General features: G+C 53.4%; 1 protein-coding gene and 1 non-coding gene across 8 annotated transcripts in view; both read right to left on the bottom strand.

The window, feature by feature from the left end:
* The window catches only part of Dnm1 (dynamin 1), a 46,171-nt gene extending 34,123 nt beyond the window's left edge, over positions 1 to 12,048 (bottom strand). For all 7 annotated transcript variants that reach the window (XM_006983464.4, XM_006983465.4, XM_006983462.4 and 4 more), the window contains exon 1: positions 11,755 to 12,048. In XM_006983464.4, the coding sequence (XP_006983526.1) occupies positions 11,755 to 11,915 (161 nt within the window). In that variant the 5' untranslated portion in view covers positions 11,916 to 12,048. The remainder of the gene's footprint in view (positions 1 to 11,754) is intronic.
* Positions 12,049 to 13,789: 1,741 nt separating this feature from the next.
* LOC121829259 (U1 spliceosomal RNA) lies at positions 13,790 to 13,945 on the bottom strand. The gene has a single exon (XR_006072037.1). It is a non-coding gene; the product is annotated as a U1 spliceosomal RNA (small nuclear RNA).
* Between the last annotated feature and the right edge of the window lie 6,714 nt (positions 13,946 to 20,659).

Below are 20,659 nucleotides of genomic sequence, written 5' to 3'. Positions count from 1 at the left end.
GTATCTGAGGGTATCCCTGCCCCCCAGGGAGTGTCTGTCCTGCTATTAGGAGACACAAAATCCCCTCAAAGAGCAGGCCCCACAGCATCTCACCGACAGCACTAAGTCACTAAGGGGAGTGGGCTCCCCCAAGTCACTGCTTCGGGTTGCCAAGAGGCTAGGCCAGCAACTCCCCAGATGTCCCTCAAATATATACCATGTTGGATCTGAGCCAATAGGAAGTCCCTGCCCCCACCCCAGCCACTGCTATTCTGCTCAGGAGAGTGAAGCACAGGGTAGCCCAAGCGAGCGGTGAAGAGTGGATCTCAGCAAAATCAGAGCAGAAGCACCTCCTCCCTGCCCCGCTGGGGCAGACAGGGGCTCAGTTCCTCTTCCCCGGGCCCCATCTGGCTAGAGCTGAAGACGAGGCAGATGCAGCCTGGAGGAGGCAAGGAACAGGACTCGGGCTTCTTTGGGGCCTATTGCATGGCAGCTGCCTTGTGGGCAGAGCTCGCGAGCCCCAGAAAGCAGCCCGGGGGAAGGACGACGCAGTGGCTGTCCCCACTTCAGAGCTGGGGACATGGCCTCAGAGATGCTCCGGTAGCATGATATAGCAGAGGAGACCCCAGGCTCAACTCTGAATGTTCTTGATCTCGAGGCCCCATGGACTCAACCCCCTTTGAAGGACCACACAGAGGAGCCCCAAAGCCCCAAAAGCCCCAAAGCCCCAAAGCGTCATCCGTGTCCCAAGACCAACATCTGCTCCTGTTGATGTCAGCTCAGCTGTCCTTTTGGCTGACTCTGTCTGTCAGCTATTCTTATTCACCCATGACTCTGCCAGGGGCTGGCTGGAGGGTGGGGTTCTCTCCAGGAACTAGGCTGTCAGAACTAGCAGTCATGGGATCCCCCAGAACCCAGGAAATGGGAAGTATATCAGCGCCTGGGAGACTGTACTCATACAGCCAGTCATGCCCTAGAAGAGACCCAGGGAGACCAAGAGAGGACCAGATGCTCAGCCTCAGCCCAGAGCCGACCTAGCCTCACACTTCCCGCACCCCAGGCTTGGGGGCAAAGGGTCAGGGAAAACAGACAGGCCCAGGGGCCTGGGGGTTCAAGTCTCCCTCTCGGGGTCTTCTCTTGCACCACCTCTGGGAAAGGAGAGGCTGCTGGGAGTCAGTGGCCTGGGGGAGGGGGTAACCTGGCATGCATTAATCCCTTCTAGGTACTAGGCAAATGCTGATCTGCAAGACAGGGCTGGTACTTTCTGTCCTCCACTGTATACTGCACCCAGCCCAGGGCTCAGTACCCATGAGGTGCCCAATGCTTTCTAAGAGAATCCCCAAGTCATCAAACAAGACTCTCACAGAGATTCTAATTTTATAGGGGAAGCAACTGAGGCTCAGAGAGGGGAAGCGACTCACTCAAGGTCACACAGCAGAACTGTTTTTCACCTGAGTTCTGTTTTATTCGTCTGGGTTTTATTGTGGTTTCTCTGTTTTTCAGCGCTGACCTCCAAGACTAGATCCTCATACATGCTGGGCAAGTTCTCTCTTATTGAGCTGTACACCCCAGACCCAGGCTCGCATTCAAACCCAAGTGTCTGTTGGACCCCAGAGGCTGGAAACGTCCCCATCCTACTGTGCTACCCTCCAAGCCCAAGGAACCAGACTTAGCTTTTTATAGGATTGAATTGACTCTGATTTGTACCAGGCCCTGTGCTGGGCCGTGGGGATGAGAGATGAGTCACCCGGCTCCCCACCCCGAGTCCTCACAGTGCGGCGAAGGAAGAAGACACGTAAACAGATCATGCATCGTCTGTGGTAGGACAGAGCTGGCCAGGCAGGCCAGGGAGAGAGGGAGTCCCAGCCTAGGGGGCCTCCTGCCTCATCGCCCCAGCCTTCGCTCAGCGACTCCGGGGTGGGGGGCACCCCTCTGTTTGGGGGTCCCTGGGGCTGTGGAGGCAGCACACTTGTTTATGCAGTGGCTTTGGTGGGTGTAGGGGCCGCTGGTCCACCCTCTTCCTCACCAGCTGCTTGCCAAGCAAAACCATAGCAACAGCGGTTGCCGTGGAAACTGCAGGAGGGTCTGGAAAGGATGGGACTCCCCACAGAGAGCCCTCCCCGCGCAGAGATGTGGACCTTCCCTGGAGTCTTCCCTTGAGAGGCCTCCCTGTGAGCACACGCACCCACCCGGCCCTGTATGCCCTGACGGTGGAGGGCTCTGGAGCCTCGAAGAGCGTGGCCCACCTGAGGAGGCTGATGGCTGCTTAGGGTCTGACCCAAGCCGCTGCCAGCTCAGAGCTGAAGCCTGTAAGCAACAGAGGTCAAGACCAAGCTCTCAGAGGGCCGGGCTCTCTATGCGAGGCCCAATCAGCCTGTGTCAGAATTCACGTGTCCACATGTTAAAAGTGTTGATTCCAGGCAGTGGTGGCGCACGCCTTTAATCCCAGCATGTGGGAGGCAGAGGCAGGCGGATCTCTGATTCTGAGGCCAGCCTGGCCTACACAGAGAAACCCTGTCTGGAAAAATATCATATATTATAACATAGATATAAAATGCTGGTTCCTCAATGTGTGGATTCAAATCTCCAAGGACAAGCCACTATTCACAAGACCCCGTGGGACTGCCACGTTTTCTTTCACTAAGGCCCGGTATCTTAGTGGTTAAGAGACAGTGCCAGGCAGAGGCCCTGGGTTCAAATCCCACCCCTGCCTTCCCCTTGCCTGGTGTCCTTGGACTCTTCCCTTCGCTCTGAGTCTGTACGTGCTCAGCTGCGGCCGGATGTCATACATACGCTGTTGTTAATGGGTTTGTGGGGCCTCTCAGCAGAAGGACTGAGCCCATGCCCAGGGCATGAGACCACAGGGGGCTACCAAGAAGAATTTCTCATTTCTAGCCTCCTCTAGGAAGACCCCCAAATTCCAGCAAGAATTCTGAAACCCTATAGAAACCTCTTCTGCCTCACCTCCTCTGTCTTGACCCTGACACCACACAAGGCAAGATGAAAACGGGAAGAGAGAACACTCCAGTCACCCATCACTGCCCTGAAGGTGGGACTGAAGCCCAGAGAGGCCGAGGATAAGAGAGGATACACAGCAATGGCGGGGGGGAGGGGGAGGGAGTGCTGAGTGAGAACAGAGCCCAGGATGCCTCACACCGTGGACAGACCGCAGACAGGACCAGCAGGTCGCCCCACACAGACACAGAACCTGAACACAGTAGGTGCCCCCCAAGACACTGGAAGGAATGGCTCTCTCCCGCTACCGGACACATTGTCCCACTCCAGCTCTCCGTGAAGGGTCAGCTTCTTGGACCCAACTTCCCAGCAGAGCCACACCCTGGCACCTTCGGTGAGGCCCAGGACAGCAGAGCAGGTGTCTAAGGAAAGTGTTCAGCCTCTTTAGCTCCAGAGGCCAGTGCTGAGCCCAGCATGGGAGGGCATCTGGTGGCCTGCCAGCTCTCCCACTCACACTGAGCAGATGGTGATTTCACAGGGAGGCCTTGCCTTGCCATCTGCAGAGACACCTTCAAACCTGACGCACAGAAGGGACCAAACAGACGCCTCTCCAGACCTCCCGCACCACCCACCTCCTAACTAAATTGGCACTGTCATGCCCTCCCCAGAGAGTCTGGAAACACCACACCAATGTGCCAAAGTGACTCCCCAACTCCCACTCCAGAACCTGAGGCTTGGGGCCGGAGCACCTTGATTTCCAGCCCCTGCGTGGGTGCAAATGATGACAAGATAACATGTCTGGTTTGGCAGGTGACACGCATGGCACTGTCCGAGTCCCCACTTTGGGGCTGTGGACCAGGGACCATCAGTCCCTCTCTGTGCTTGTCTCCTGACCGGGGTTTGTTGCCGTTAGAGGACGGACAAGCCCCAGCTCTCATGGTGCGTGAATGACAGCTGGGGAGAGGTGGAAGGTGGGTCTCCAGCCTGGCCAGACCAGTCCGGGGTGGGCGTGGGGGCGTGGGAGGACAAGGGGATTTCAGGGACAAACGCCGCTCCTGAAAGTGGCAGGCAGGGCTGGTCATGCTCCGAGGTGGCCTCAGAGGCATCGACAGGGGGTGTTGGACAGAGATTTTTGTCAGCCAAGAAACACACAGGGAGTAGGTGAAGCTGCCACAGGCAACAAGACCTCCTCTGTTCCGGGGGCCCTGGGAGGCCCAGGAGGCCTGAGGCAGCCCACAAGCTGCAGCGTGGAAATATAAGCTGATGTTTGGGCATTTCAGGGCAGTCTAGCCGCGGACTCCCTTCGTGTGCCAATGGTGCCCAAGCAGGGCCTGGGTGGGACCTGCCTCCAAATCCCAGTGCCCAGGCTGAGAGGGCAAGGGGCCGGCACTCACACACCCTGTTGAGGAAACTGAGGCTGCACCGGGAGCAGTCCCCATTACAGCTCACTGGACAGCAGGGGTCACGGAATCACATAAAGAAGGTTGTTGGGGCTGGGGATTTAGCTCAGAGATAGAGCTCTTGCCTAGCAAGCACAAGGCCCTGGGTTTGGTCCTCAGCTGGGCGGGGCATGGAGGGGTTGTTGTCCAAGTTCACAGTGCAAGTTGGTGATGGGTGGGACCACACAGGGCAGCGTCCACCCTTCCTAGTCCCCTTTGTCTTTCCATCCATTCTTCCTCTCTCCCTCTTTCTCCTCCCTCCCTCCTCCATCTTTCCCTCTTTCTCTCTTGTGTTGATTTTTTCTTTTCTTTTCTTTTTTTTTCTTTTTGGTTTTTCAAGACAGGATTTCTCTGTGTAGCTTTGGAGCCTGTCCTGGATCTCGCTCTGTAGACCAGGCTGGCCTCAAACTCACAGAGATCAGCCTGCCTCTGCCTCCAGAGTGCTGGGATTAAAGGCGTGCGCCACCGCCATCCACTGGAAGTTATATTTTCAAAGTGAAAATAGTTTATTTTTTTTCACCTAATGAAAAAATTAAGATTTTGGGCTGGAGAGATGGCTCAGTGGTTAAGAGCACTGGCTGCTCTTCCAGAGGTCCTGAGTTCAATTCTCAGTAACCACATGGTAGCTCACAAACTGTCTGTAATTCTAGTTCCAGGGGACCTGTTACCATTATGCAGGCAAAACACCAATGTACATGAACAAAAAAAATTAAGATTTTAGTCACACACCTTTAATCCCAGCATTATGGGAGGAAGAGAGAAGAGGCAGGTGGATCTCTGTGAATTTGATGCCAGCCTGGTCTACATGAGTTCCAGGACAGCCACAGCTGTGCCAAGAGTCCCTGTCTCAAAAAAAAAAAAAAAAAAAGGGATTTTTTTTTCTCCACTTGAAAAAGTTCAAGAGATACAGAGATACATAAACTATTTTACAAGGTAAAACACGACCGTTGTCCTAGCCCCTAGAGACGGCCACCGTAAGCATTGCTCGTACCAGTGGTTGCTGACTGTTGGCCAGACTCTGCTGGAGCCTTGAAAACTCTGCAGCATTCTAAGATTTCTTTTTGGGGTGATGGGAATGTTCTAAAATTAGTTTATGATGATGGCTGCAGAACTCTGTAAATACACTAAAAATCATTGAATTATGCACTTTAAATGGGTGGGTTTTATGATTCACAAATCACACAGCAGTGAAGCTGTTCAAGGCTCTGTCATCTGGACCGGCTGCTCTCACGGCTGGCTGAGGTCGCTGTGATCAGTTTCCCCATTTCACAGGAAAACTGAGGCTCAGAGGACAGAAGTCACATGACCCTCATCAGGGACATCTCCCAAGACACCCGGTACAGATGCCTCTGGGTTGGTATTTCCTGTCACAATAGCGTGAGGAGAAAGCTCCAGCTTCATCCCCAGAAATGTGTCCCTGCTCAGAGCCTCAGTTTCCCCGTCGGTGAAATGGGACTCCGTGCAGCAGCTTTGTTCCAGGGCTCTGGAGAGGATGCCCTGAGAACGGGGCTGTGGAAGACCTAACTGAGGGTGCCCACTGGGGGCGCTCAAAAGCTGCGTGCTCTGGCTGTGTGCTCTGCAGACGTGCTGGGCGCTCGGGCAGGTGAGAAGCCTCCTCTTCTGGTTGTTGGCCTCCATGCTCTCTGAGAGCCGGTGCCTGGGAGCCCAAGTGATAGAAGAATTTCAAGGCTCTAGATAGATGCTGTAACGGCCGTCTGCCAGGTGCTTCCTCCTCCTTTCTTCTATGCTTGGGGGGGGGGGCAGAGCCCCACCCCACACATGGAACTGGGCCAGCACAAGGAGCTAGGGCATCAGGAAGGCATCCGGAGGAGGAGGGCCTGGCTGATGAGACTTGGAGGTCAGAGCCAGTGAGGGAGATGGGGGCAGGAAAGCAGAGAAGACAATGTCAGAGGGACCTCAACCCATTTCCTCCATGAACTGCCAGCTAGTCAGGGGACCAGCATGGACTGGCTAAAGGTGATCAGGACAACAGGGCTCAACCCGGAATCTGGGGCTCAGTTTTGAGGGGACAAAGAAGCTTCAGCTAGAGGAGATTAGGAGGAGGGAGCAGTACAGAGTTCCCTGCTGGTAGACCAAGAACAGACAGCGTGGTGAGAGGTCACTGGTCTGGTAGCTGGCTTTGTGGGGCTTGGGGACCGAACCCTGGATATGTTGTTGGCTGGAGATTTGGTCCAGGGCTCTGTCCAGGGTACTTAGGGATCTGCCCTGTGCACCCTCCAAGCCTGACTGGTCATCTCCTTGTTACCTGCAGGAATTGAAGTCTCTAGTGCAATCTTCTATAGGGCTTCCTTGTCCTCAGACTTCTGTCTCAGAAGGGGTAAGAATCAGAAAGACAGCCAAGGGGAGAAGGATAGAGATGGGGTTGTACAAAAGGGCAGGGTGTGGAGTGTGGACAGGCACATGGGGAAGTCTGGCCTAGAAGCAGGAGACCTCTTGGTTCCTCTCCCGTCTTTGATTTAATTGCTGTGTGACTTCAAGCAAGACCCCCTCCTTCTCTGAGCCATTCTGGAAGCCTGAGATGATAGTCCACAATTTCACGAAGACCATAAACAGTGCTGTCCTTAGGTGTGGAAACAGGGGCCCTGGCCCTGGGCGTCATTATGCCTGTGGATAAAGGTCTCCAGGGTCCTGGGGAAATGGCCCTCATTTTAGGGGTTGCCGAGAGAGGTCTTTTCTGGGGGCATAGGTAATACGACAGTTGGGGGGGGGGGGCTTTGTGGTGCAAGGTGGGATGAGAAGGGACAGGGCAGCCTGAGCGAGGGGCCACCTGTCTCCATGCAGGGTGGGTTTGCCAAGGGCAGAATGTACTGCCTTCAGCAGCCTCGCCCTGATTTATAATAGCAATCCCAGACACATGGCATGTGGGCCTGTGGTTCTGCTCCTGCCCACGCCTGACAACACTGTGCCCACACCTGGCTTCCCGCACCAGTGTCCTACCTGGGTACTCACTACCCGACATTCCCACCCTCTGACCCCAACCAAGCCCGGGAAACTCGACTCTCCTGGCGCCGGGATCAAATGCTGTCTGCCAGGGTCACCTTTCATCTTTAGTTCCTCTGGGCCACTGGGGTGACAGAGATGGGGGAAGGTGTCCCTTGGCTGAGACCAGCCCCAGCTGTGAGCTCCACGTGTGGCTCAGAGGCACTGAGCACTCTGTGTGTGTTAGGGGTGTGCTCTGAGGAGACGGTGGGGGTGGGGTGGGGGGCCTGGTCACTGTCCCCTTCAGGGAGGTCCTCCCCACACCTAGAATGGCTCACTCTTCCTCCGGCTTCTCAGTCTGTTTAGTGTTACTCAGGTCAGTCTTCATGCCGCTTCCTCAGAGCAAGCTCAGCAGGTGTCTGTTCTCTCTGCCCACCCCAGGCCAGGGACCCCTTGTCTCGGACGGCTGTTATATCCCCTCACTTTCCTCAATGTCAGTCTCCAACTCTGAGAAACAGGCTCACGAGGAAAGAGATCGGGGAAAGAATGTGAACTGAACACTGAGGGGTGGGCTGTCTCCTGTGGGAAACGGACGCCCAGTGCAGGGAAGGACAGCAGAGACCAAGGCTGTGGATTGGGGAGCGTCGCCTACATCTGCTCCCTGGCTGGCTGCTGGGCTCTGGAGCTTATTGTCCACCCCTGCCCCACTCAGATGGGGAAGACACATCCCTGCTACACCTGTGTCCTCTCAACCCTCCACAAAGTCTCACAGGGGTCATGCTTGCTTCGCTACTGTCCCCATTTTACAGATGTGAAAATAGTAGATAGCCAGGGATGGAAAGACACCTGGGGCTGCTGTGGTTGCTGCGTTCCCACTGTTCTCCCCACCCACTGGGGGCAAAGGTAAGTGCTTATCTGCCATGCTAACCTGGAGGGATGCTGGGAGGCAGGGCATGGAGGCGGCCCCGCAGTGGAGCATCTGTTCAGGAAGTACTAGCTAGTCCTGGGGGCCACAGACTCTCCTCCAGCTGCCCCTGTATGATCTCATCTCTCACGGATTTAAATCCCATGTCTACACCGACAGCTTCCACATTCATATTTCCCCTGTGCCCTCTCCCCAGCTCCCAACACCTCCAGGAGATGTCTAGGGCATCTCTGACTGAATCCTCGCTCACTGAATCCTCGCTGCCTTGAACCTGTCCACCACCACCCACTGTCCCCCGAGGTTGGTCCTCCGGACTCTCCTGAGAGCCCTGGTCTCATCAACCCCGACCCCGGGCACCCTTGATTCCCTCTCAGCCCCTCCCACTCCCGCTCCCGTCCATCACTCAGTGGGACCTGGCCCCAGACAGATCTGAGGCCACATCCTTCGACATCCCTGTGGGAGCTCCGCAGTCCTCCCTCTTGCCTCCTCCCTGGCACACATTTGTCAGAGTCACCTCAAGTCATCCTGCCACTTATGAGCCTCCAAGGATAACGAAAATAAAGCCAGTCTCCTGACAGTCGCCTAAGGCCTCACAGACGCAGGCCCTGCCTATGCCTGCCGCATCCTTCCTGCCTGGGCAAATGCCAGCCGTCGTGGTGCCTGTTTGTCTTTCAGACTGGTTCTTTCCTGCCCCAGGCCCTTTGCACCTGCTGTTCCCTGGCTGGGGAATCTTCCCCAGCTTCTCACACAGCTTGGCCCTGCTTGGCTCTCCTAGGTGCGACCTTCCTCTAAGACCTTCTGAGCCGCTCTGCTCCCTCCGGGACCCTGGCCACATCCTGCAGGTGCCTCAGTTTCCCTCTCTGGAATGCACAGCTTCATCCTCATCAAAGACTCTCTAGTGTGACCACTGTGGACCCTCCAAGAATGACTGCTAAATTACTGAATGAACTGGCCTCAGTTTCCCCCATCTGGAAAAGGGAAGCAAAAGAAATGGCACAGACTCAAACAAGCCCTAGCAGGGTCCTGGACAGCTGCGGGGCCACCTCCATTACAGAGCTGACACTGGGTCCTCCTGGGTGCCTGGGAACCTGGCTGGCCTGGATTAGCCTGTTTCCTCCAGAGAGTTTTCCACTTCCTCTCCATGGGGGTTGGTGCTCTGGAAGCCCCAGGAGAAAGAGCTGTGGTTTCCATGCTCACGGGTCTGGGGACCCAGCGCTAGGTAGAGAGGTCGGGAACCCAAGAGGGCGCAGGTAGGGCTGGCTGGAACCCAACCCCACCCCTAGCCTCAATTTCACCACCCACGTCCCAGCCCTGGCCTCTTCTCTAGCTTAAGGGGTTCAACACCGCTTCCTACCTGCTCCCCCAATCTGGGAGCAGTTCTCCTCCGCCCCACACCTGCATCTGGACACTCCTTCATATCCGTGCCGGAGCCGTGGCCAAGCCAAGGGCACTGGGGCACAAAGGGCAGAGTCCATGCCTTTTCTGCCACTCGACAGGTAAACAGCTGCTGCTGTGTGTCTGCTGTGGTCTGGGCCATCCTTCCGCACTCCCGGAGGGCAGGAGCACCATGGATAGGTCCCCGGGCTAAGACTCCGGGAGTGTCTCAAGGACTCTCTTCCACGGATTTAGTGAATGGCTTTCGTACCCTTTTAAGAGGTCAAGGTAAGTTTCCAGGGCCCCCATCCTACAGACAGGAAAACCAGATGTCTACACTCCAATGAGTCCCCATGACCAACATAGGGTCAGGATGGAATCTGACAAGTCCCTTCCCAAATATGTGACCTTGAGTAACGCATCTCCGTTCAGGTGGCCCACCTATGAGGTGGACGTCTATGGTGTGATTGCTTCACCGGGGGTACAGCAAGGCATGGGAGGGGCTGTGTGGAGCTCCCCAGTCTTCACCCCCGACCAGAGCACAGTCTAGCTCACAGCAGTCCAGCAAGCACTCAGCGGATGAGAGCTGAGACATCCTTGCATTCCGCTGCCTCCAAGGGCGCCATAGTCCTCCACCCTTACCAGTCCTGACTGTTGGACCCCTAGGAAGGGGCTCAGCTATGTGGTTTCTTGCCTGTGTCTGCAGCTCTGGGGTCACGTGATCCAGACACAGCTGCTTCTCTCTGCTGATGAGACAGACACAGCCACTTCCACTGTGCCATGCCCACATCCCACGAAAACATGGCTCTACTCGGGTCCTTTTCCTGCCTCCAGGATGGGTTTGCAGTGGGCGTCTGGGGACATGTGAGGGGTGGCATCAACCATCCAGTCTGTCCATATTGCACAGATGTTTGTAAAGGCAAGTGACTTGCCCAAGGTTTTCCAGCAGAACCTGGCTTAGACCCAGATGTCACCCCACAGAGCTCCTGTTCCTCTGGAAGGAGGGGCCCTGCTTCCCTCTCTCCATGCCAGTCATCTCCTTAGCCATGAAGGTCATTGCGAGAAAGCAAGATTTTCTAGAAAGATTCCAGAGGGAGCGGTACAGGTGAGGGATGAAGTTCAAGGCTCCTGTCCTTCCCTCTGTCCTGTAGCCCCCTCCCCATCCTGCTCCTGAACTCAGAGAAAGATCTACTCTTTCTAAGAACCGGAAATGCCATCTCTGTTTTCCCTTGCTCAAAGGGAGCCTGGGGGGGGGGGGGTCACGACCCTGCCTGTCCCCCTAAGTTCAAGACCCTTTGTCTCTAAGGCTGCACCCCCGTTCTGCCACCTGGCCTTCCCAGCGCCTTGTGGGATCAGAGGCCGGAGGAGGATTAGGTTCTGCAACGGCTCACCACCCTCCACCTCCCCGCCATCCTGCCTCCCGGACTTAGTCATCTCTGCCCTCTGCCGCCTTCTCTCTCCATCACAACCCTTCTGCCAGGCCAGGGGAGGAGGACACTGACAGGCGGCCCCCACCCAGGGGGCGGCGAAGCCAGGGGCCGGCTGCTCCGCAAAGGCTCACAAGCCGCTTCTCCTCCCTCCCCCTTCCCTTCCTCGCCCCGCAGCCCGCGCCTCCCCCTCCGCCGCTCTGCGCACGGATGGCGGCGGGAGCCGCAGAGGTGTGTGTGTGTATGTGTTAGTGTGTGTGTGCGCGCGCGCGTGTGCGTGTGCGAAGGGGGAGGCTGTGCCTGGTCCCTGATGCCCACGGGGCTGTGTCCTTTTCTAGGGACCGAAGGAGAGGGCTGTCCCCTGTCACGACCTGGAATTCCCACGGGGGCAGAGCCGGCTCCACGGAGCCTAGGGTGGGAAGGGGACACTGCCCTCCGGGTGCTGTCCGCTCCCAGCGAGGCGCTGAGTAATGCGGGCCCCCACGGTGCGGGTATTGGCGATCAAGGACAGCCCTTCGCCGGGGTAGCCCTGCGGAGGAATGGGGTGAAGGAGTGGGGGGACTCCACCGATGTCTGTGGTCTGACGGGGTCGCTGCGTGCCCTAGAGCTCGGGTGGGGGGCGGGGGCGCTCGGTCCTCAGGAGCAGCGACCACACCGTCGGAGCCCGGGGCGGGGACCCGGGGCACCGGAGCGCGGGAGTCCGCGCCGCTCCTACCTGCCCACGAAATTTTCCAGCACTGAGCTCTTGCCGGCGCTCTGGCCGCCCACCACGGCGATCTGCGGCAGGTCGAGGTCCGCGTTCTGGCCGATGGCGGAGAAGGCGTCCTGTAGCCGGTTGACTAGAGGGATGAGGTCTTCCATGCCGCGGTTGCCCATGGCTGCGGCGGGCCCGGCGGGCTGCGATCCCGGCCGCCGCTCCTGCTCCGGCTCCTGGCCCCCGGCTTCGCGGCTGCAGCCGAATATCCCGACTGCGTGCGCCGCGGGTCCCCCGCCCCACGGGGATCCGAGCGGAGCGCTTCTCCAGACCGCCGCTAGATGGCGGACGGGGTCTCTCGGGCTCGTCACCATGCGCAGACGCCGCGCGAGGCGCTCTGGGTATTGTAGTTTTCTCCTTCTGCGGCTTTCGGGACGATTTACCTGTGTCTCTGGGGTACGGATGCTGGACCGAAGATATTATTTCAGGGGACGAGATGGGTGCTAACTATAGAAATGGGTTATTATATGTTGGTTATGATTACTTCACTCCAGCATTCATCTTCAGTAGAGAAACTGAGGCCTTGGAAGATCTGGAACCGTCAAGGTTGTAGTCAGCTGACCAAAATCAGCTCTAGTCCACTTAACCTTGAATGCTTTCTAGTCTAGGTTCTGACACTAATTAATAATCTCCAGCATATTCCTTTCTATCTTTGGGCCTCAGTGTTTCTGTTTCTAGACGAAAGAGAGGACCATTAATTCCACGAATTACCAGGAACCCGTGATAAGCCAGGCCCTATCTAAGCTCATAGATACAATACCGAACAGAAGAGCTAGGGTCTCCACGCTCAGATCTTACAGGTGGTGGGACAGACACATAGGCAGAGGCTGGAATGGGGGAAGCAGAAATCATCTGTACTAGAAGAAATGGAAGAAATCAACAGGGCGTGGAAAGCCACGTTAGCCGGGAGGAGTCAAAGGTTTCCTGAATAAGTGACCTTTGAAAAGGGACCTAAATGATAAGCAGGGGCCAGCCACGGGCAGATAAGGGGAGAGCACCCTGGTAGAAGGAAGTCCTTCAGGGAGAGGAGAAAGTTCTTGTCTTAAACCCCAGGGCTCCAAAAGGGTGGTAGCCAGGCCCAGGGCATGAGGAGGGTGGCACATAATGAGATTCCTCCACCTGTGCTTGCCTGTCCCTTTCACACAAAGAGGCCGGGAGGCACCATCCCAGCCACCCCCTTTTGCACCAAGAGGGACCTAATTAGGAGCTCTCACAAGGAAGCCAAGAAAGGGAGGATCAGCAGGTCACTTCCATGTGCTGAGACTAGTGAAGTGTCCTGGGAATTGGAGACTATTAGTTTTTCACCGCTGAATCGTGCCAAGCAGCATGCTAGACCCCAGAGACAAAGCAGTGAGAGGAATGGTCCTTACCTACACGTGCCTTATAGTCGAGAGGAAGAGGAGGGGCTGTATGCAACTAAGCCAATAACCATGACCATCTGACAACGATGAACAGGGCTGGGGAGGGATTGTGTTGTTAATGTATACAGGATGGCCAGAGACTATAACGCCAGGTAGTGTTGGAACAGAGACCCAAAGAAGGTGGACAATGAGCCAAGTGAGAAGGCTGGAGAACCCCCTGGGCCTTACCTACGTATATGATCTGGATCCTTCCACATTCTGGGTCTTAGTTATCTAATCTGAAAAGTGGGCACAAGGACAGGACAGCATGCCTGGGTGGGGCCCAGCCCAGGCTTGGTGCTCACTGCCATGTCTCTCCAGCTGTGCCATCCACATCAAAGGTCCAGGAGCTGAAGCACCAGTCCCAGCATCCTCCATCCAGAGCAGCTGTCCTTAGCCAACCTGTTATGCCCTGAGGATCAGAGAGGGCAGGGATATGAGCCAAGAGGATCAGCACCATCAGTTTAGGCTGGGAGGACAGTCTGAAAATGTCTGTCTGGACCATTGTAACTGGGATTCGTTTGTTTGTTTGTTTTAGTCTCTCTCTCTCTCTCTCTCTCTCTCTCTCTCTCTCTCTCTCTCTCTCTCTCTCTCTTCAGGGGAAAGTGTGAATGTAATCCTCTACTACCACAAATTATACAGTCAATGTTTCCCATATTTGGGGAAATCATGGGGGTCAGCACGCAATGTTTGAGCCTCACCCTGCAAAAACTACTCTCTTGATCATGGCATCTCTCCGGCCAGCTAAGTATTATGATTTTTTTCTTAAACACAATAGTGAAACTTACTATTAAAAAACAGACATTCTAGAAGTATTTGAAAGCCTTGGGTTATCTTTCCAGCTATGGATCAACACTACAGCTAAGAATTTATTCTGCAGCTTATTTTTTGTTTTGTTTTGTTTTGTTTTTGAGACAGGGTTTCTCTGTGTAGTCCTGGCTATCCTGGAACTTACTTTATACACCAGGCTGGCGTCGAACTCACAGAGATCCACCTGCCTCTGCCTCCCAAGTGCTGGGATTAAAGGTGTGCGCCACCACTGCCCGGCTGTGGCATGTCTTTTACCTTTACAAAACGAGACCATACTAAATGCCCTGCAATCCTTGATCTGGGACCTGGTGGGGAGCTGGTTAGAAATGCAGAATGCAAGGACTCACCCAGGATTCTCTGCGTCACAACTTGAACGTAACAAGGACCAGGTCCTCCAGGAAATTGTTTGCAAAGTGAAGTTGGAGTGAGGAAGAGGGTGATGCTGTGGATAAAGGGAGCTGCATACAGGTGTGAATTCAGAGAGCAAACCCTCCCTGACATACACTCTGCCCTCAGGTTCTCTGTATGGCTTTGCAGAGGCTGAAAGAGGGCTGCTGCAGAGAGGTCCCGGGCTCAGAGAAGCAGGACACTCTGAGGGACAATACATGCATCAGATCAGAGCCCTCCAAAACACCAAATGGTCTGGCCCTCTGCTTTGAACACTAGGAAGGAGGATGCTATGCTGAGCTCCCAAAGTTCGGCCACCATGGAGGCCAGTTATTAATAGAAACAGTCCGTGATTCCTCCCAGCCAGTGACTATGTTTGGTGACCACTGCATGGTCTCAGAACTTTTAGTAGCTTGCTGTGATAGATGTGGGAAATGAGGTACAGAGATGCTACTGAGGAATGTGTCCAAGGTCACAAGGCCAAGCAGTGACAGAGGCAAGCTGTCAATAGAGGTGGGTGTGACTCACAGCATCGTCTACTCTGGAAGTCTATGTATTGTGCGTGTGCGTGTGCGTGCGTGTGCGTGTGCAGAGCCTGAAGGAGAAACTCAAATGGTGTCCTCATCTGCCATCCACCTTGTTTTTTGAAACAGGATCTCCCATTGGCCTGGGACTCATCAGGTTGGTGAGGGACTGACCAACCTGGCCCAGAGTCCTTCTCTTTCTTCCTCTGCACCAGACTTACAAGCACGTGCTTCCATGACTGGCCCTTTTACATGTTGTAGGTTCCAATTCTGGTCTTTATGCTTACAAGACAAGCACTCTATGAGCTGAGCTATCTTCCTAGCAAAATACATGTATTTTGAGTGCACAAAAAACCATACACTAGCCTCTTGTGATGTGTGCTTAGCAGGTGCTAAAAAAAAAATCACTTAAGGGCCAGTGAGATGGCTCAGCCCATAAAGGCACTTTCCACCTAGCCTGCCTATCTGAGTTTGGTCCCCGGGATCCACATGGTAGAGAAGGAGAGCAGTCTCCTCAGGTTGTCCTCACACACACACACACACACACACACACACACACACACACACACACCAGTTGATTGGAACAGTGGTCTTCAGATAAAAGCCCCTAGAGCAAGCCCTTGCATTTAGCCATTCAGCTTTCTCTGGGTCTGGCCTTGGATCTACCATTCATTGTGTTTTCTTCAAGGGATTGGTGTCAACTTGGTGGCAGAACTCATGCAAGACACAGGTCCATGAAGTGGTTAATAAGAAGCAAGGCTCATCCTATTGCAGCGGGGATTCACAGGGGAGAACCAGACATGCCCAGCAGCTTGGGCACATGGAGCAAGGGCACTGTGGTAGTTTGAATATGCATGGCCCCCAGAGGCTCATATATTTGGATGCTTGGTCATCGGGGAGTGGCACTGCTCGACAGGGATCGGAGGCGTGGCCTTGTTGGAGGAAATGTGTCATTGTGGGCGGGCTTTGGGGTTTCAAATGCTCAAGCCAGGCCCAGTGTCTTACTCTTCCTGCTGCCTGCGGATCCAGAACTCTTGGCTCCTTCTCCAGCACCAGGTCTGCTTGTGCACTGCTGTGCTTCCCGCCAATGATGATAATGGATTAAATCTTGAATCTGTAAGCCAGCCCCAATTAAAAACTTTCTTTTGTAAGAGTTGCTGTGGTCAGGCTGGCAATGGAGGCACACGCCTTTAAATCCAGCACTTGGGAGGCAGAGCCAGGCAGATCTCTGTGAGTTCGAGGCTGGCCTGGTCTACAGAGATCCAGGACAGGCACTAAAACTACACAGAGAAACCTTGTCTCGAAAAACCAAAAAAAAAAAAAAAAAAAAAAAAAAAAGAGTTGCTGTGGTCATAGTGTCTCTTCACAGCAATAAAAACCCAAAGACAGGCACCTAGGGCAGGGGTACTGCAGGGGAAGCCCCTGAGCCAGGCTGGGGCTTGCACAGCACCCTCTTCTTCAAGGCTAGGATGCTGGGCACAAAGGCATTCTCGGAGTCTGGGAGAGTTGCTGGTCTAGAAGTCTGCACTTACCTGTTCTGTCCCATGGAGCGGTATTCCCCATGAGCCTGGGAGAGGGCCTGATAGCATTGCTGATTCTGCCCTGGTGAGGGATAAAGCCAATAGTCTGGTGTTCATGTCCTTTTCTACATACTGCTTTGTGGCCTGATGACTAGGAGCATGTAGTAGAATATTTTGAGGTGTGTTACTTTTGTTTATGTTGCATTTGTTTAACTCTGTGAAGCTGGGTTACTGTGCCTGTCTAAGACACCTGATGGTCTAATAAAGAACTGAACGGCCAATAGCAAGGCAGGAGAAAGGGTAGGCAGGGCTGGCAGGCAGAGAGAATAAATAGAAGGAGAAATCTGGGAAGACGGATTGGAGAGTTAGGAGCCAGAGAAGGAGGAGGACTCCAGGGGCCAGCCACCCAGGTACACAGCGAGCCACGGGGTAAGAGTAAGATTACGGAGTTAGAGAGTGGGGGGTGGGGCAGAGGCAAAAGGTAGACGGGATAATTAAGATACGGAAAGCTGGCTAGAAACTAAATCAAACCACGGCCAGGCAGTCCTAAGTAAGAATAAGCCTCCGTGTGTGATTTATTTGGGAGCTGGGTGGCAGGCCCTCCCAAAAAAGAGTAAAATACCAACAACAATAGGAGCAAGCCACTTTACCTCTGGGGGCCTCGGCTTCTCTGACTGTAAAGGGCATAGGTAATAAAACCTCTGAGTTGCAGGATCGGGAATTGAAGCGAATTTGGGTAGAGAACCAATAGAGATCAGCATAGCTGTAAGCCGTACCCCACACATACTGCACCCTCTAAAGGGAACCTTGACTCTTAGGAAGGTAGAAGAGGGTGTGGCTGGATGTAACGACAAGGTCAGTGGGAAGGGGGAGCTGTCACCCACAAGTCAGTTTTGTCCATCAGAAATGACCTAAGTAAGGCCCTGAATCAGAAGGATGCTTGCTCCAGAAGGGAGGGATGGACACAAGGCTGTGCACATCCAGTTCACCCGCAGCTCTGTCCTCCGTCTCTCTCCGTGTTTATTTATAGGAAGGGACACAGGTGGGCAGCAGCCACTGGGAAGGCCACGTGAGACACACAGGGTCTCACATTCGCTCTGCCTCCTGCCCAGTGTGGAGCTTCTGCTAAGCACAGGGCCGGCTCCCAGGAGTGCTGAGCTGGGCTGGCAGGTGGCAGGCCCGCCTTGCTGGCTGCGTGGGTGTGCTGTTCTGGATGCCTGGCTGGAATCTCCTCCGTAGGAGGATGAGTGTGGATGTCAAGCAAGGAAGAGCCAGGACCATCAACCCGGGGACAGAGGCTGGCCCTTGAATTCAAGAGCTGGAGTCATTCATTCATTCACCCATTCATTTCATTGACTATCACCAGCCAATGTGATGAGCAGGGGTGGGCTGGATCTGAAGGACATGGGGACAATTCAGCAGCTTCTTTTGCCATCTAGAGGCACATGACATCACTGGGGATAGAAATCATGTGGGCTGAGGAGGTAACAGGTTACAAAATGAAGATGCCATATGGGGTCAATAACCACGTAGACAAGAGTGACAGGAACCACTGTAAAAACTGCACGCGTCCTGGTGTGGGGAACTGGCAAAAACTAAGACAGTGCAAGGCTTCAGTGACCAGACACTGTCATTGTTACTGCCAGCACCACCACCATTATCATTTTGAGACAAGGTCTCTTGTAGCCCAGGCTAGCCTTGAACTCTGAGGATAACCTTGCATTTCTGATCCTTTTGCCTTCACTTCCCAGGTGCTGGGATTACAAGCATATGCCACAATACCTGGTTTTATGCAGTACTGGAATCGAACCCAGGGCTTTGGGCATGCTAGGCAAGCACTGTACTAGTTGAACTATATCCTCAGTCCATCCTCATTATTACCAGTAACAACAACAATAAACAGGGTCTTGTTTATGTAGCCCTGCCTGACCTAGAACTTTCTATATCAGTGGTTCTCAACCTGTGGGTTGAGATCTCTTTTTGGGTCAAATGACCCTTCCACAGAGGTCTCATATCTGATATCCTGCATATCAGATATTTACATTATGATTCATAACAGTAGCAAAATTACAGTTATGAAGTAGCAATGAAGATAATTTTATGGTTGGGGTCACCACAACGTGAGAACTGTGTTGAAGGGCCGCAGATCAGGAAGGTTGAGAACCACTGATCTGTATAGACCAATCTGGCTTTGAATTTACAGAAGTGGTTGGGCTTCTGCCTCCCGAGTGCTAGGATTACAGGCATGAGACTCCGTGCCTGGTTTGACCTCATTATTAACCTGAAAAACTCAGGAGAAGCCTGGAGAGATGGCTCAGCGGTTAAAAGCACTTGTTCTTGCTAGAAGAACCAGGTTCGATCCCCAGCACCCACACAGCAGATCACAACTGTCCATAACTCCAATTCCAGGGGATGCAACACCTTCTTATGACCTCTGTGGGCACCAGTCATGCATGTGGTGCACAGACATGCACATGAGCAAAACGTATAAAATAAATTGAAAAAATTTTAAAACTTAGGATAAAAATAACAGCTTTTCTCCAACTAAAACACATTTAGTACAGTATCAGCCAAACTTCTGGTTGGATTTTAGAACCAGGGAGTGGTTTACCAAAATTCTTTATTCAATTTGAAAAAAAAAATACAGCATCCAGAATTGGTGAGTTTTACTTACTTTCTGATTTTGTACTACGTTGGACATGACCAGAAGGGGCAGGTGTTGACACAGATCCACTGAGTACAGGAATTCTGTGATAAAGAGGCTTTCCAAGACGCAGGCGCAAGGGTCTGGGGTGCCTCATTGGGTAAGACACTTGCTGCAACACCCAATGATCTGTATTGGAGGCATAGAACCCATGTAAAGATGGAGAGAGAACTGACCCCACAGAGAAGATCTCTGACCTCCACACCCACACTATGGCACACATACCCCCCATAATACACAAAAACAGAACACACTGGTAATAAAAATAAAAATTAAGATACAAGAAAGAGGGGGCTGGAGAGATGGCTCAGAGGTTAAGAGCACTGACTGCTCTTCCAGAGGTCCTGAGTTCAATTCCCAGCACCCACATGGTGGCTCACAACCATCTGTAATGAGATCTGGCACCCTCTCCTGTCTACATAATAAATAAATAAATCTTTAGAAAAAAAAAAAGATACAAGAAAGAGATTTCGCCAGTTTTTTTCCAGCCTCCATGGGAAAAAATCTTTTTTTCACACACACACACACACACACACACACACACACACACACACACACGGGGGAGGGGAATTCTGCCTGCCAGAGATTGAGCAAATGTAATTAGCCCCAAAAAGTAAACCCAGAGCCCTCCAACCATGTCCTTAGCTGATCTTCAAGGCTGAAATCACGCACAATAATAATAAAAAAAAAAAAAAAGGAAAGGAAAGGAAAGCCTTTCCCCCATGATCAAGTCACCCAAAACAATCATTGCAAATTAGGGGAGAAAAAAAGGAGAGTGAAAATCCCCTCGAACCCACTACACACTGTTATTCCCTACCCCACAAAGCCCATCACATAATGTATGTGGAGTCTGAGAACCTGCTGAGCTCACACCAGGTCGTATTGTGAATGTTTCATAGCCTTTGAAAATCGCATTTCTGACGGCTGTGTGCTTCCTGTTAAGGAGGCAGACACTACCGTTGATTTAGCTTTTCCCTCCGAAGCTGACCGTTTTCCAGGCTGCTATGGTAAATAACGTTTCCAGGGACAAACCTGCTGGTTTTTAAAGTCTCTTTTCTGATCCTTTTCCTGGGCTACGTTCCTACAAGGGGGTTAGTCGGTCAAAGGGCAAAGGGTGTTCTAGAGCCTCGATAAACGCTTGGCAGATGCGTGCATGAAAGATGCGCGTGCGCAGTCAGCTCGCACTGGCTTCCCATCTTCGCCAGCACCAGCATTATTTTTAGTGTTTTCACTTTAGCAACTAGCTAAGCTCGCCGTGTGCCGGCGTCAGTGATAAGCATTATGTAATGTCATCTTCACACACACCTACAGGAGGGGACATTTATTTTGCATATCAAGAAGCCATCGAGGACTCCTCCAGTCCCTCAGGGTGGCGGAGCCAGAAGGCAAAGGAGACCCTGACTCCTTCTGTACCTGCGCCTGGGTTCCCACCGAGCTGCAGCGTTTGTTTGTTTGTTTGTTTGTTTGTTTGTTTGTTTGTTTGTTTGTTTATTTGCCACGGGATCTCACTAGTCCAGGCTG

Source organism: Peromyscus maniculatus, chromosome 4, assembly GCF_049852395.1.
Source record: "Peromyscus maniculatus bairdii isolate BWxNUB_F1_BW_parent chromosome 4, HU_Pman_BW_mat_3.1, whole genome shotgun sequence".
In the NCBI taxonomy this organism is placed as follows: domain Eukaryota; kingdom Metazoa; phylum Chordata; class Mammalia; order Rodentia; family Cricetidae; genus Peromyscus; species Peromyscus maniculatus.
Note: the sequence above shows the minus strand (reverse complement) of the source record. Positions and strands in the feature narration are given on the sequence as shown.